The sequence below is a fragment of the Typha angustifolia genome, chromosome 13, assembly GCF_048772165.1.
Source record: "Typha angustifolia cultivar Huaian chromosome 13, ASM4877216v1, whole genome shotgun sequence".
NCBI classification, from domain to species: Eukaryota; Viridiplantae; Streptophyta; class Magnoliopsida; order Poales; family Typhaceae; genus Typha; species Typha angustifolia.
Window position 1 is genome coordinate 860,834 of NC_133251.1, and position 14,555 is coordinate 875,388.

At 37.2% G+C, this 14,555-nt stretch overlaps 2 protein-coding genes across 4 annotated transcripts; both read left to right on the forward strand.

Moving 5' to 3' along the window:
• Window positions 1–23: 23 nt before the first annotated feature.
• On the forward strand, window positions 24–2,505 carry LOC140774509 (uncharacterized). 2 transcript variants are annotated; one of them, XR_012106601.1, is made up of 3 exons: window positions 24–694; window positions 1,678–1,757; window positions 2,225–2,505. XR_012106601.1 is itself a non-coding variant. In XM_073117529.1 (2 exons), the coding sequence occupies exon 1, from the start codon at window positions 99–101 to the stop codon at window positions 681–683; it is 585 nt and encodes a 194-aa protein (XP_072973630.1). In that variant the 5' UTR covers window positions 31–98; the 3' UTR covers window positions 684–694; window positions 2,225–2,505. The 2 variants fall into 2 exon arrangements, 1 of the variants encoding a protein (XP_072973630.1); XM_073117529.1 differs by lacking the exon at window positions 1,678–1,757 and having other exon boundaries at window positions 31–694.
• A 6,853-nt stretch (window positions 2,506–9,358) lies between these two features.
• Window positions 9,359–14,494, forward strand: LOC140773350 (probable serine/threonine-protein kinase PBL3). 2 transcript variants are annotated; one of them, XM_073115850.1, is made up of 6 exons: window positions 9,359–9,653; window positions 11,712–12,073; window positions 12,163–12,298; window positions 12,982–13,118; window positions 13,198–13,321; window positions 13,834–14,494. In XM_073115850.1, exons 1-6 carry the CDS (start codon window positions 9,599–9,601, stop codon window positions 14,289–14,291), a joined length of 1,272 nt encoding a protein of 423 aa, XP_072971951.1. In that variant the 5' UTR covers window positions 9,359–9,598; the 3' UTR covers window positions 14,292–14,494. The 2 variants fall into 2 exon arrangements, with proteins under 2 accessions (XP_072971951.1, XP_072971952.1); XM_073115851.1 differs by having other exon boundaries at window positions 11,772–12,073.
• The last annotated feature ends 61 nt before the right edge of the window (window positions 14,495–14,555 follow it).

Here is a 14,555-nt window from a genome sequence, read left to right on the forward strand (position 1 = left end):
ACTAGCATAGCAAATCCACACCCACAAACTCTAATAAAATTTCTTTCACTTATCCTTTCAACTTCCACCGGATAAGCCCCCGCCAAAAAGAGACCACCATGTCCACCGCCGCCGCCACCTCCTTCCACCTCCCTCCTCTTCCTCCTCCTCTCTCCTCTCCCTTCTCGATCAAATCCTCCTTCAAGATCCCACCTTTCTCTAAAGCCCCCAACCCCTTCCCAAAGCTCTTCGCCGCCTCCTCTCCTCGATCCCAAACCGTAACCCCTCCTTCCTCCTCCTCCTCCTCCGAGGAGCGCGTGTTCTTCGACGGCGGCGCACACTACGGCGACCTCGTCGCTAACCTCCTCCTCGGATTCACCCTCCTCTGGCTCCCGCTCACCCTCGCCGCCGTCTCCCGCGCCTTCTTCCTCCGATACCGCTTCACGAACCGGCGGGTCACCGTCGTCTCCGGGTTCACCGGGCAGGACCGGAGCGACTTCCCGTACGCGTCGGTCAAGGACGTGCAAGTCGTGCCGAGGTTCATCGGGGAGTGGGGGGATATAGTGATCACGCTCAAGGATGGGACCAAGGTGGATCTCAGAAGCGTGCCCAAGTTCCGGGAGATCGCGGATTACTGCCTGTTTATGGCCGATGGAGCAAAGGGGGTGGAGGAGAGGAGAATCGAGGGGCCGAGAGGGTTCTGATTTTTTGGGAGGTATGTGGTTGATTTCTTGAAAAAATTTTGATAATAGATTTTGCTTGTAGCTACATTCGATGATGGATGGATCATTTATGTTCTGTGCTTTTTGCTGGAAAAGCTGTTCTTTTTATTGTGCATCTGTTTGCTTGTTAATGGTTAAACGCACAGTGAAGCTTATGTTGTCTGAGTTGGTCTATCTGACATGGGTAGTAAAGTGGTTCTATACCACCACAAAATTTTCAGAGCTGAAACCTATGCTAACGCAGCATTGATCGAGTACCTTTACAATAAGCTAATGGTGCAAGTATAAATTCATACAGTATTGATAGGTAGATAACTTATTTTCTTAAGACTTGTTTTGCGCTAGATTTTTCTGATTGTTATTGTTGTTTTTAAAAAGTCCAGATTTCATTCATGATAAACTGTTAGAAGTGATAAAGAACATCTAAAGTGAATGCTAAAGTCACAAAGGTGGAATGCTCTGTTATCTGATAATGTTATCAGATTTTGCAGACACATTATAGGAGTGATATTGGTATAAATGCTAGGACAATGCAAAATACAGTAGCTTCGCATTAGAACCATTGATTGTTCCCTCAATGCATTAGAGATGCCCAAACAAGTGAGTGCTGCTTATGGGGCATGTTGATGTAATATGACTGCAGTTGTATCCATAAAATATCTGGAAGTATCATTAATGTCATTTGGAGCTAGTAAGCATGGTTTTCATTCTATATCCATCTCCAATGCAACTACCTTGTTCTGATAATTTCTTCTGAAAATTTCCAACCTGTGTTATTTCTGCCAAATGACTTCTCATTATCTACTACCATCTAAATCTGGTTTGATCTCAAGATTCTCAATGCAGTAAAAGATATAATCAACACAATTGGAAATAGAGAAGATTGACTGACTTCTCTGAATGTCTCATATTCCAAAGCATTGAAATTTGAGTACTCTGACCAGCCATTTTAGCTCTTCACTTGTCCATTCTGCAGAAATAATATGCTCTGTCCTATTCGATCATGTCAGATCCTGCCTATTCAGACGAGCATGTTGAAAATATTTGTTGAAGAAGGTAAAAGCACTGCCTTTTGCGGAGGTCCGCTGCAGTTTTTTTTTTCTCTTGGGGCCCTCTGAGTATGGCTCTCTTTTTTCCGTCTTTCTGTCAAAAGACCACTTATTGATTAGTATTCTGCTATTATGGAGACCATATATAAGTCACCTAGACTGCTGCATGATCTTCGTATTGGTCTTATTAGTTTTAGCAACACTCATGGAGGAGAAACTAATGTTTTCATTGCAACTATATGTAGAACTTCCTGGTGATTCTTGTTATTTTGATCTACTCTAATCACCAGAGTCATGGTTGTTACCATTCTTGTTCTATAGATCTCTTTCTACAAAGATAGTAAGGCGCGGTGTTTTTCCACTATCAGTAGGAAAAAAGGACTGTTCAAATACTATAAGCTTGTTGGTCTCTGTGTTTCCTGAATAATAGTGATATTTTCTTGCTCAGTGGCTCTTTCTTGTGTTCCATTGCAGGTAAACTTGAATGCCGAGGGAAATTTACAACTACAATAGCCAACACAAGAAATATCGCCGAATCCTTTCTCCTCTCGGTGGAAAACGATGACTCTTACTATACAGTTCTTTTGATTCTCTAATAAAAGATTGTTCCTTAATTTTTCAGTTCTTCAAGGGAAAATCCTTAATTCCTGTTTTGATGCTCTCAGTTTCTCTGTATCAAGAATCTGATGAGGGGATTGTGTATTTATTTAAGATCAACCATTCAGATCATAGAGGCATTTCCTTTTGCTTTTGTACTTCAGCTTGTCTGCAAGAAGAAACAAAGATTAAGAGGTGGGGAAAAGGTGACTCAAATCTCAAGTACAAAACCTCTTATAAATGTAGGAGTTACATGCATCAATGTTAATCCACATCTCTGTAGAGCATATGATGGATGAGTTAGCTGCAATTTGTTCTTTAATGTGAGACCTTAATGTCTAATTACCCTCTTTGCCATAATCCATTAGCAAATCTAGAAAACAATCAAGGGCCACAAATCGCAGGGTATCCATTTTTTATGAGAATAATTAAATGAGACGGCATAATAAATAATAATGCAATAATAGCATTAAGGCATTAAATAAATATTAGTAGACAAATGCATTGGCTAAATTAAATGAATTTTTTTACCTCTAATTAAAAGGTCGGCCTAAGGATGGTGCGTTCTCTTAAACTTACTGGCGGTGACCACCTTCTTGTTCTCTCGCTGTCTTCTTCTTCTTCCTCCGTTTTCTTCGGTTTCAAACTACTTTCAATTCCCGCGCTCCCGAAACCCTGATCAACACCGTGCTCAATCTCCAAGCCTTTACGTCTCGCCGAGCCGATCGATCGGCATCTTAGTGTTGATCTCAGGATCCCCTCCCTGTCGAGCTCCGTTTCGATCGAATCCGAGAGCTCTATAACGTCGTTTCTTGGAAGGATCCGGTCTTGCTGCACTGGCGATGAATCCGATCGGAGAAACAACTCCGGCGTATAGTTTTCTTGGACTCCCCATGTACTGTTCTTATGCCTTTCTTTCTGCTTCGATCTCATTCTATCTCTTCTTGATTGGCGTTTTTGAGGTTGCGGGAATTGGATTTCTTGCAGAAGGATGAACTGCTTCGAGAGAAAATCGCTCTTCATGCAACTAATAAGTTTGTATTCACTTTCCTCTCTGTTTTCTTTTGCTACCTACTCTTACAATATCATGGTAATCTTCATGGGCAGTTGGACAAGAATCGCAGCGAAATTCAAGGACACGACAAGCAGCCAGTGCAGGAGAATGTATGTAGAGTAGGAAAAGGGCATGCAGAAAGTCGAAGTAGAGCTCTTTTCTTTTTCCTACTACAATTTCAGGTAAACTTGGTTCTTAACTTGGAACGATGAGTATGTGGTGCTGGGATCATATATGGTATACTTATTTAAGTCCAGAGTCTAAGAAAGGCAGGTAATCAGCTTAAGAGGGCATGCTTTTGTGTGAGGGCACGTTAGTGGATTTAGATAAGTATAACTAGAGCTCAAACGAATTACTTGCTTTGTGTTCTGTATAATTGTAACTCTCTTTTAATCTTGACTCCCTTGAATTCAGTAACATGTTTTGCATCAAGTCATTTTTTAGCTTTAAGTTGTTTATGACATAAAAATGTGCTTACTTACAATTTTGTTATGGTAAGGCTTTCCGCCATGTAGGTTTTCATGTTCAAGCTAGAAAAATAGCCTCTCTAACAATTTGTTGTAAATCTTGTCATCTCCAGACCACATATGGAGTGGCTCCCATTGAGGTTCTCATAATTGTTGTAAATCTTATGTGATGCGTTGTATTATGTTTGCCTTTCATGCTTTAGGATTTGTACATCCATGTCTATGTGCTTCCCTTTGCAAAATGTTTTTCAAATAATAGGTATATACTGTCTGATGCATTTTGATATCTAAGTTCTAGGAAGTTAGCAAATTAACTATTAGTTTATTTATTCTGATTCTTGGACTGAAAATTTGAGTTTGTTCTGTGATCAATTCACTTAAAAGTGAATCTTATTTCAGGCTCAGAAGATTTTTGGCAACAAATGGACTGAAATAGCAAAGATGCTCTCAGGCAGGTAATTCAGTTTTGTCTGATTGCTACTTGCTAGTTGTGACTGTAGGGTATCAACAGAAGAAGAGATTCTATGTGCATTACCTTTTAAAGCAGAACAGAAAATGCGGTAAAGAACGGTGGAACATTGTTTAAAGAGAACGGTGGAGCATCTGTCAGTACAACAAATTACTCTGTTTTAACTTCTGTATTATGTTCTTTTTAATCTTTATGAGTTCTTGATGAATTGGTAACTAATTGTTCTGACTTCTGGTCCATTTTATCCTCTTTTAAGTTCTTGCTCTAGTTCTTACAATGCAATCTTTATGATGCATGCTCCAACCATTGCTACTCCTTTAGACCTTTCTAGTACGAGCCAACCTCATTTCAATCTTATCACTTGATCAAGAGAATTCCTCTACTTCGACTGTCAGAGTTGGTTCTGTACACAAAATCTGAAAGCCCCACCACCAATCCCACACATACATATCTATACATATATATAAGTATATATAGCTTAAAGGCTCCTATTTTCATATTCTTTTACTTTTATAAATATGAACTATTAAAATTAATATATGTATATCCCGAAAAAATCTTATATTTAGGATACCGGTACTCTTCTTGAAAACCTATGACTAGGAGGTCTATTAAAATGACATTTTGCCTGCCTCCACCCAGTAGGCTAACCAGGACAGAAATCAATTGTATAACAGGAGATCATCACGTGATTGCTCTTTAAAAGCTTTAGGACAATATTCCATTCTCTTGGTCCACATGGTATGGTTGACTGGTCATTTGTATGTTTCTAATGGCATGTAGGTGTAGATAACAAACTTTATATTCTTTAATGTATAAAACTTCAAATATAGGTGATCTCATTATTATTATTTTCTGCATTCTATTTATATTCTTAATTTAAACAGGCTGATTAGGCTAAACAACAAAAGACAAGTGTCCCTCAGTATTTAGTCTTGATGTTTGCAGGATTTGAACCTAAAGGATGTGCTTTTTTATTGTCCTTGTGGCATGGACTTATCTAGTTTAGTGGCCTGTAGCTTCGTTCGGCGGAGAAATGACAGTAAGCCCGTTAACATGTTAAGATAGACTTGCCTGGAGTTTCATGAATCATGATTGCCACTTTCTTTTTCTTTTTCTCTTTGGGATAGTTGGTAAGTTTGAAATCTACAGTAACTTACCGTTTTGCCCATGGGTGTTTTGGATGCACCATCTTGTATTTCTTCCTGTTGAAGGCAGAGCAGTAAATGGTTGTCATATTTACCAGCCCTGATCTTGGGAGGGGTCTCACTACAATCAAAGGTAACATGGCTCTGATGAGAAATTAATGTGTTGCCTGTACCCAAGGAAGTCAAACTAAGCATCATCTGATATTTATGTATGTCTGTACTTCTCCAGCTGTCAAGGCTGCAAGCTAGTTTGCCTCAATTATTAAAAGCAAATGTCCAGGTCTTGCCAAATTCTAGTGGAGTTAAATTACCAATTCTTTTCTAGAATCTTTTGTGTGTCTATGTTTACACGTGTTCTTTTGTGTATAATTGATTGTACTTGTTTTAAATTTTCGTTATTTGAGAAGTAAAGATGCAGTTGCATACCCTAATCCACAGACTGTATCTGATTATGTAAGTATGATTTATTTAGCATGTATAGCATGACTTAAATCTGGAATAACACACCTGTTTATGATTCCTAAAGGGTGAGAATCTTGTGACCTGTGACTGTTTCTTGTTCTGTCTTCTCTTCTTCTCCATTGGTCAATGGAGTCCACGATATCTTGTCCTGGACCTACTCAATAATTACTTTGTTCGTTGAGAGAGGAAGTAGAGTATTCTACTATTCTCTTGATGCCAAAGTGAGACAGCAGGAAATCATTCAGAATTCTGTGAGAAAACATAAATATGACAAATAAAATGTGCAAATAGAAAATAATGTTTCTTATGCTTCTTACTGTTTTTGTTTCTGCAACTTGTCACTCAAAGCACTATGGTGTGCCACAGAAATTCAAAGAGTATTTAATCATCATACCTCTTCCAGAACCTTTGCATCAAATTGCAATTTTTTTTTCTTGTACATAGTGTAGTCTGGGAAAGAAGTTACAACTTAGTCTAAGTCTTCATTGAGCTTGCTAAGTGAATTATTATTGTAATGTTTTTGAATGTTATCAATTTATCATTAGGTCGTCTCTGTCAACAATAAAATCTCTAGTGGAAGAGGAATATTTGATAACTGGGACTTGATATTCTTCTTTTTCTTCCAGATCTTGTTCTTCCATGAATATCAAGGAAGAAAAAGTGAATCGGTTGACATAGATGAACAAACTGTGGTGCCCTATGAGTCAGCATATATAACATTAATGAAGTCAAATGTATAGACTACTTGACAGGTTCAAGCAGTTGATATTGGAATATTGGTTGTGACTTTCTGGAATGATCAGCTCTTAGTTATGGCAAATCTATCAGTTCTGCCGTGATGCATAATATATGCGTGGAGTAAATAAATTATGACAAATTATTCAAAAGAAAGTTGCTGATGTTTTCTTTATAGACATTGCAAAATAATTAGTTTCTTATAGGTTCCTCGGTATTTTGAGTTCTTTCCATTTTGATGTGTCATATATTTATCGGGTAGTTTAGGGTAAGTAATTATGCTTTGTGACATTTAAAAGGTTATATATGCAGATACCAGTCCTTTTAAAGGGCAGATACGAAATATTGATTTCTCTTGATGACGACCGCACTACTAATTTTTCTGAAGGTCAAAACAAGTATGTTGAAGTTTAGATCTTACTTTTCATTTTCATATATGCAACTTGTTCTTTCTTTCAGCGCATAGATTGATGTTGAAATAATTATACAAAGTATTGCATAATTTTTTACGATTTGGGCAGTATAGATAGACATTGATGTTGAATTATTATGGTCATGAATGACAACTATGAACTACACAATCTAATTTTCTCTTACTTTCGACCTCTAATACTGGGGACTAATCCTCTTCTTTCTTTCTTTCTTTATTATTTTTAATTACTGTTTGCTGCAGGCTTTACATTAAAAGTTGAAATTTAACATTTTGTTCTGCATGTTGTTAAAGTTAATGCAATGTCTACGTTCCTGATAAGCTTGCATACATCGCTCTCATGTCTACTCATTTTTTGGTCAGTAACTCAGGGAGGCCTATCGCTTGTGTCTCAACTTGTGGGATACGGTACTTAACAACAGCAACTCTTGTTTGTGAGATGCAGAGAAATTTAAGTTTTTGAACAAAGTGCTGCTACGGTAAAAAATTTCTAGTGTACATAACTGTTCAAACTATTTCCTAATTTAGTACCGTGTCCATCTCAAAAATAATTATTAGTAAATTAATTAGTTTTTCAGTAGGTTAAATATAAAATTAGATTATCGTAACTCTGCGCTGAACTGTTTTGATTATAAAATATATTATTATATACATATATAAAAGATTTATAAGATGAAACAACGCAGTGATCTCTTCAATTAACTGTGTCATCTGAATTATAAAATAAACACTATCACTCCTTTAAATTTAATTTTAAATTTATTATATAATAATTTATAAATTGTTTTTTCTGAAAGGGTTTCATATATAAATTGTTTTATCTAAAAGCATTTTATATATAAGAAAATTATTATCTAAGATAATAATTTTTTAACAAAAATTCATTAATTCACTAAAAATGGATGTTTGAGACAGAGATTTTATTACCGTACTAGTTTGAAAAATGATTTAAATAGTGATGTCCTCTAAAAAAATATTTTTTTTTACTATAGCAATACTTTGGTCAAAAACTCCATTAAATTTGGGGAAAGGTCAGTTTGGTCAAAACCTCGAGAAAATTTCTTTTCCAAAAGGTCAATATCCAAAGACATTGTACACATACAGCAATAATAGAACCTCAAATGCAATGGGTGCATGCATGTATCTATGAACGACTCTGCCTCTGTCTCTTGCTTTCCTCCCTTATTTAATTATGTCGGTTTTGATCCCACTTGTTTTCTTTGATTTAGGTCAAGCTCCACTATCTGCAAGCGGATGGATAGATACTGTTTAATTTTAAGAACCTTATTTCTGTTTGTCTTTCCAATATCAAATGCTTTCTTTCTACTCTGTCGCCCCAGCTCTACCTCCTTACTTTTTCTGAATTGTTACCTAAGCATTTGACTATTCTTGTACCGCAGGAATATTTATAGTCTGATCAATTTGGTCTAGTAATTAATATTTCCATTCACGCCTTAAAAGTAGTTCATGGCCTGGTTGGTTGGTTCAGAACACCACAAATTGACCTTGACGAACTTGACCCATCTATAGCTGAACAGCACTTCAAGATAGAGACGATCCTCTCGTCATGATGGAAAAAAATTAATAAATAAATAAAGAAGAAGATAGAGACAATCTCTCTTGACACAGAATTGTGGTCAAGAGCCGAGAGTTTTGTGAAGGAGAAAGAAAAAGAATCTTTAATGGGTTACTCGGTTTTGACTCTACGAAGGGGCGTGCGTGGAGGAAAATGGTGATTATTTGAAGGAAAATGCTTAAAAAGTACGCTGGTATGCGGGTCATAGACTGACGTGAGAGAGAGTCCGTTGTATGATCTAGTGGATTGGTAATGCTGACGTAGTTTTCGTGATATTTTATTATGTTTATTATAAGTTTATTCTAGTTGATTGATTGCTTTAAATTTTAATAAACATGCTCCGTCGTTATTTTTCTCTGTTTATAATTAAATTCAATAGTAAATTTTGAATTGACATTGATCACTTTCAACTATTTTTTAGGGAAAGGAAATGGTTGAATGTAAGAAAACTAATTTTGAATATAAGAAAACTCACACTTCCACATGGGTGGGGGACATGGACGACGATTCACACAGTTATCCATGGAGGTCGGCATTGTCATCATATATATATATATAAGTGGCAAAACGGATAATAAGGACAAGAAGGAGACCAATCTCGTGCACCACACCACGAATCCGACGCCATTACCCCCCCCCACCCCCACCCGGTAATACGAAGCCCCCACAACGCTTGTCCTTTCCTGTGGAGGCGTGGATTACTTTCTTCTTCTTCTCCCCTTTCCCACCACTTTCCTACGTCTCTTCTTCCACGCTCTTTTCTCAAATCAGATAGAAAGAAAACGATCCTGAGGCGTAAAAGATCGGATTTTTTCTTATCTTTTGGTTTCCCAACTCGTCTCTTTAGGCTCATGCTCTTCCGGAGTTGAGGATTTGTTTATGGGCGTTTGATTTCCTACTGAAGGAGGAGATGGGCAATTGCTTCAACACTTCGTCGAGAGTTGATAGTTCGCAGAATCCTGCATGTGAGTGTTCTCTGTGGTTGTTTAGTTGAACTATTTCTTTTTTTCCTTCTTTTTTGGCTCAGTTTGGCATCTTGTTGGTGTTGGTTTCTGGGTTTCTCTTGAGTTTGGTGTGGTTTCTTGTGGTCTCATGATTTCTTTTAGTGGATGAAAGATTGTGTCTTTCGTTATGCTTAGTGGATTTCGACGGTGATGGTTGGGTGCCCAATAGAGAAAAAAGAAAAGAAATTACACTACAGCTTAAAGATTAAAAGTTCCTACGGGATTTTTGAAGCCAAATTAGCTTAGTTGTGGTTGTATTTCCTTTTTTGTGCAACGATTCTTGGATGCTCTGAGCTTTGAAGCTAACAATAATGGAGATTTTGATCTTCAACTCTGCAAGGAAGTAACCCGTCTGGATTGGTATTGCAGACAAAGGTTCCATTATTGAGCTCATATGGATCACTTTTTTTCTATTTAAGCATCATTTGCAGAATAAAATAAATTGTGATACTATTGACCTTGTGTATTAAATGCTACTTGTACGATGAACAGTTGATTCTTATCTTGTAATGTGCTCCTGTAGAAGTTAGGTGGCGTATCTACAAATAGTTGTATAGTTGTTAACTACTTGTTATATTCACAGGTGGTTATGGAGTATTAATATCTTCTTAAATGTAGGTCTCAGCAGGAAGCATTAAAAGCACTTTAATTTAGGCAGAAGAATAAATTTAAAAAAAAAAGGAAGGGGGAAGAAAAGATATGTGTTCTCTCCGGAGGAGACTGAGATGAGCTGAGATGTCTTTTATCACCTAGGTTGATCTGAAAATTTGAATACTGAAGAAATGTATCTTACTAGATATGGAAACCTTAGTTGAAAATATATCAGAGCTCATTAAGTGATAAAATGAAAGTTTTAATCTCAATGGATTTATAGTGCTGTCTTTTTAGATCAGTGTTTCCCAACAAAAAAAAAAGAGAGAGTTTGTGGTTGCCCACATGGCGGATTTGCCCTCAAAGCACTGCGCTACAACCGTAGCGAGTTGGAAAAGCATTTTGGGAGTATAGCGAGTTGGAAAAGCATTTTGGGAGTATAGCAGTCGCCTTACCAGACTAAATGACAGCTCATTTAACTGCTTTGAGTGTCAATAATAGTAACTAAATTATTTTCCCTATTTTCTCATTTTGTACTCTCTTGAATCTTAGTGAAAAAAAAATCCAATTGTGTCTGCTCATTAAAATTCAATGATTCAATCTATACTTGAAAGACTTTTATCTAAATTTCTTATCTTGTGATAATAAAATTCTTTAAAATTTATTAATTGGAATATAAGCTTATCTCAATAATGGTAACTAGTTAGAAATTCTTGCACTTGGGGCTGTAGATGACTGCTAAACTTTTCTACAGCTGGCACTTCTTTTTTGTTCTTTTTCTCTTGATTGCGATACAAAAGATGAAAACTAGTACATTCAGGGGTTTATTTTCTAAGTTGTGAAAACATCATCCAAAGGCTATTGATTCCAAATTTTTACACAATATATTGACTTTGTCTATTATGAGTTGAATGTTGATAATTTGTCAAATTCTGTCCTTTTCACTTGATTATATATTGGCTAGATAGCTTAGATAGCTTACAAAAAAATATATTTGTAAAGTTTTATGTGAGACCAGCCTTAGGCTCATGTCACCCACCATGACGCCCACCATCCTAGTCATGCCATGAAACCCCTTGGCCACTACAAATCTGCTGCACAGTTTTTAGAAAATTGTTCCTGATTTCATAGGAAGCATCTTTCTAGTCTCACAAATATGAGGATAGATTGATATATGTGATGTTTTCTTCCAAGCTGCTTGAATACCAATTTGCCATATCTCAACTAAGGTCTGGACTGCATGGTCATCTAATAGAAGTTTCAATTTTCAGTTAGTCTATCAGCAAGTTAAAATATATTGTTTTAGTAAGCAGTTTTCTTTATACCATGATATTAGAAGTTTTTTCTTTTATTACACATTTGGAAAAAAAAAGCCGTCTCTAGAATACTGGTACGACTTATGTGTGCCCTTTTCTTGTGAAAAACTAGATCCATCAAAAATCACCAGCAAAACTAGCATATCCTCAGCTCGTTCCACTCTGACAACAGGTTCAAATCCTTCAAACCTGACCGTGTCTTCTTATGGTGAGAAGAGTGTAAGTCTTCCAACTCCTCGGACAGAGGGTCAAATTTTGTCATCTTCAAATTTGAAGGCCTTCACATTCAATGATCTGAGGAATGCGACTAGAAACTTCCGTCCGGATAGTCTTCTTGGGGAAGGAGGATTTGGATGTGTTTATAAAGGTTGGATTAATGAACAAACTTTAGCTCCTTCAAGGCCTGGATCTGGAATGGTTGTTGCTGTCAAAAGACTGAAACCAGAAGGTTTCCAGGGCCACAAGGAATGGCTGGTGGGTTTCTCAACTGATTGTCTTATCGTTTTTTTCTCTCATTTTTCTTTTGAATTTATTTTTATGCAATAATTTGTCAATGGTTGCAGACAGAAGTAGATTACCTCGGTCAGCTTCATCATCCAAATTTAGTTAAGCTCATTGGGTACTGCTCGGAGGGAGATGACCGACTTTTGGTTTATGAGTTCATGGCAAAAGGAAGTTTGGAGAATCATCTTTTTAGAAGTATGTAACTCTTGCTAGAAGGAAGCATGCGAAAATATTGACTTTATAAAAGCATTAGTTAATTGATAGCGGCACAACCAGAATTTGTTAGATAAGTGGCACAACCAGAATTTGTTAGAATGCCTGTTTGGGCAGATGACTGACCAACACAGGAACTGGCTCAGTAATCCCTGTGGTTTTATATATACTGACACTTGTCATAAGTACATTACATCTAATACATGATTGAACATCTGGATCCGAACATAATACAAATTAGAAATGCAGATATTGCTGTCATAATTCATCTATTTGCTGTTTAGTTCTTTAACTATTAGTCCACCCAACTAGTCTTTAATTTTTTTAAAATCAATGTAACGTATCTTGCAACTATTTTCATTCCTTGTCATCTGCTCGTATCTTTTTGAAGAGGAAAAGGATTATCTTATTGTGAAATATTTCTATTTTCTGAAAGCATGATAATTTGGACTATGCTTCACCCAACAAATGTTTTGAAGAAGTTGCTATGCTGTCAATTTACATAAATACTGAGAAGAAATTTCCAGTTAGAAGTAAGTTCATTCTGAGATTTCTTTCTGTAATTTATGCATAAAGAAACAACTGCCGAATTTTAGTGCTTTGCCTACATGCTTAATTGTTTTAAAGGTCTGTGTAACATAAGTTCTTGTGACTGCTGCCTTTAGGAGGACCTCAGCCTCTTTCTTGGGCGATAAGGCTCAAAGTAGCTATTGGATCTGCTAGGGGTCTCTCCTTCTTGCATGATGCTGAATCACAAGTAATATACCGAGATGTGAAGGCCTCAAACGTTCTTCTTGATTCGGTATGCTGAGAGAGAGCCTCTATCTTGATGAGATTCTGAGTTAATAAATATCTTAGCATATATTGTTTCTCAAATGAAGGAATATAATGCAAAGCTTTCGGATTTTGGCTTGGCAAAAGCTGGGCCAACTGGTGACAGAACTCATGTCTCCACACAAGTGATGGGCACTCACGGATATGCTGCTCCAGAGTACGTTGCAACAGGTTCGTAGTATGCTGCTTATGTAGATGTTGATTATAAGTTTTAACATAGGATTTTTCTTTTTCCTTGTTGTATTGAAATTCCGTATCAAGTAAATGATCAGCGATTGCAATGAAGATGAACTACTCCTATCAGGGTAAGGATACTTACTATTCAACGAAATTGATTGATCTGTTGTAATTGCAAAAAAGTAGGTCCTTGAGGTTTATGTGATTGTCAGGTGTTATATGTTTCCCCATCTGTTAGATGAAGTTAAAACGTCTCTGTTTTAAATTCTTAGCAATCCTCCACACATGAACACAACCTTAGAAGACGAGGAGCATTTTGAGTGAATGTGTCTTGACTTCTTGCTTACCTTATCTGAACTTTCCTGAGAATATCTTAACCTGTATATAACTCATCTTATCATATTTTAATGCTCCAATTCCAACAGTTTTCCTGTATCTTCTGCTAAGCTTTAGGCTTAGTATATTAAGTCAACTGGCTAGATCTCTCATGTTGTCTGATTCATTAGGTCGGCTCTCTGCAAAGGCTGATGTCTACAGCTTTGGGGTTGTGCTGCTGGAGTTGTTGTCTGGCAGGCGTGCCGTCGACAAAACAAAAGTAGGTATTGAGCAGAGTCTGGTTGACTGGGTGAGACCTCATTTGGGCGACAAGCGCAAGATATACCGCATCATGGACACAAGGTTGGCTGGTCAATACCCAAAGAAAGGAGCCAATGCCGTAGCTAACCTTGCTTTGCAATGCATTAACAAGGAGGCAAAACTCCGGCCCCGGATGTCGGAGGTCCTGGCTACACTGGAACAGTTGCAAGACCCTAAATATGCAGTAGTATCGTCGCCTCAGATTGAGAGAAGGCGGCCATCCGACGCCGTTAAGAAATCACCAATGAGGTATCAACCTTCACCGCATCGCCAGTCAACCGGCGCCTCCCCAATGCGGACCTCCAGGCGGCCAGTACAAGCTTATTGAATAAGAGAGAGGATTTGTATCAGATATTGGTTGTATATTAACTAATGTTTGGATGGTTCATTTTTTGTTTCTTCGTTTGCTAGTTAGTTCCTAGGCATTAGATTGTGCTTGTAAGGGAAGTCATTTAACGTGGAACTCCACGTGTACTTGATGCAGTCTTTTACTTTGCCTAATCGATCTCTTGATTTCTCACTTAAGATAAAGAGGCAGTCATACTTTACGCCCATTTTAGCTCAAGTTTTTATCCCTTTATTAATAGGGATA